The sequence below is a fragment of the Austrofundulus limnaeus genome, unplaced genomic scaffold (genome assembly GCF_001266775.1).
Source record: "Austrofundulus limnaeus strain Quisiro unplaced genomic scaffold, Austrofundulus_limnaeus-1.0 Scaffold1444, whole genome shotgun sequence".
Lineage (NCBI taxonomy): Eukaryota > Metazoa > Chordata > Actinopteri > Cyprinodontiformes > Rivulidae > Austrofundulus > Austrofundulus limnaeus.
In genome coordinates this window covers 32,877-34,644 of record NW_013953846.1, presented here as the reverse complement: position 1 = coordinate 34,644, position 1,768 = coordinate 32,877, and the positions used below count along the sequence as shown (strand labels likewise).

At 50.6% G+C, this 1,768-nt stretch overlaps 1 protein-coding gene across 1 annotated transcript in view; it reads right to left on the bottom strand.

Moving 5' to 3' along the window:
- Positions 1–447: 447 nt before the first annotated feature.
- tubb6 (tubulin, beta 6 class V) overlaps positions 448–1,768 on the bottom strand; it is a gene marked incomplete at its 5' end in the record, with an annotated part of 6,359 nt that continues 5,038 nt past the window's right edge. The window contains 1 exon segment of the mRNA XM_014032410.1: positions 448–1,477. Within this exon segment, the coding sequence (XP_013887864.1) occupies positions 662–1,477 (816 nt within the window). The 3' untranslated portion in view covers positions 448–661.

Sequence of the window (1,768 nt, the reverse complement as noted above, 5' to 3'; positions counted from 1 at the left end):
GTACATATTAGTGCACATGGCCCCAGAATCACAGGCTTCAGACCCTAGAACGTGCCGTGTGGGACTACAACAGGACTTTAGGTGGTTTAGAGGACTGAAGGCAGATCTGAACATGTAAAACTCAGATTATTAGATGCTCTGAAGTTGATTCAGACTTTTAGATTTTTGTTCAGATTATTTTCTGAAATGAATTTTTTAAATCTTATCAGTGTGAGCTCAAAGCTGACATGTGGGATTACAGATTAATTTATCAGAACAGATTAACCTTTGTTGTTAAATAAACTAAACAAACAGTTCAGTCTTCAAGTTTTATTTAGAAACATTTTTTGTTCCAGATCTTTGATATAAACTACAATATTTTTGGTTTTATTTGAAATTTTAGCTGCAGCAGACGCTGCTCCTCCAGTCCTGCAGGGGGCGATCACACAACACGAAGGACACTAACAGTCTGAGTTTGATATTTCTTTATTTCAGCATCAGTTTAGTGTAAAACATCACTTCTTCACACGTTGAGACAGTTATTAGCAGGAAAATTAATTTAAAGTATTTCTCAGGTTTTATGAACAGTTTTTATTTGAACTTTTAACAGAAGTTTCTTTAACAACGAACTGATCAGAAAGACAAACAGAAGCAGAACTCCCTGGTCCCGTCCAGACCTCCGTCACTCGATCTCCTCGTCCTCGTCCTCGAAGCTCTGGTCCTCGTCGTTGGCGGTGGCGTCCTGGTACTGCTGGTACTCGGACACCAGGTCGTTCATGTTGCTCTCGGCCTCAGAGAACTCCATCTCGTCCATGCCCTCGCCCGTGAACCAGTGCAGGAAGGCCTTCCTGCGGAACATGGCCGAGAACTGCTCCGAGATGCGCTTGAACAGTTCCTGGATGGCCGTGCTGTTGCCGATGAAGGTGGCGGCCATCTTGAGGCCGCGGGGGGCCACGTCACAGACCGCCACCTTCACGTTGTTGGGGATCCACTCCACGAAGTAGCTGCTGTTCTTGTTCTGCACGTTCAGCATCTGCTCGTCCACCTCCTTCATGGACATGGGCCCGCGGAACACCGTGGCCACCGTCAGGTAGCGGCCGTGGCGCGGGTCGCACGCCGCCATCATGTTCCTGGCGTCGAACATCTGCTGCGTGAGCTCGGGCACGGTCAGGGCGCGGTACGGCTGGCTGCCCCTCGCCGTCAGGGGGGCGAAGCCCGGCATGAAGAAGTGGAGGCGGGGGAACGGCACCATGTTGACCGCCAGCTTCCGCAGGTCGGCGTTCAGCTGCCCGGGGAAGCGCAGCGAGGTGGTCACGCCGCTCATGGTGGCCGACACCAGGTGGTTCAGGTCTCCGTAGGTGGGCGTGGTCAGCTTCAGCGTTCGGAAGCAGATGTCGTAGAGAGCCTCGTTGTCGATGCAGTACGTCTCGTCCGTGTTCTCCACCAGCTGGTGGACCGACAGCGTGGCGTTGTACGGCTCCACCACCGTGTCCGACACCTGCCGGGTCAGAACACTCGTTACAAACACATCATGTTACCAACATGTTACAAACACATTAACACGTTACAAGCATGTTACCAACATGTTACAAACACGTTAACACGTTACAAGCACGTTACCAACAAGCTTTTATTTTTATTGAATCGTTATTTCACCAGGAATATCCAAATTCAGAGGCTGGGTCCTTGGTCGATCGCCCGTCCATCCGTCCATTTTCTTCCTCTTATCCAGGGTCAGGTCTCAGGGGCAGCAGCCTCAGCAGAGACCCAGACTTCCCTCTCTCCAGAC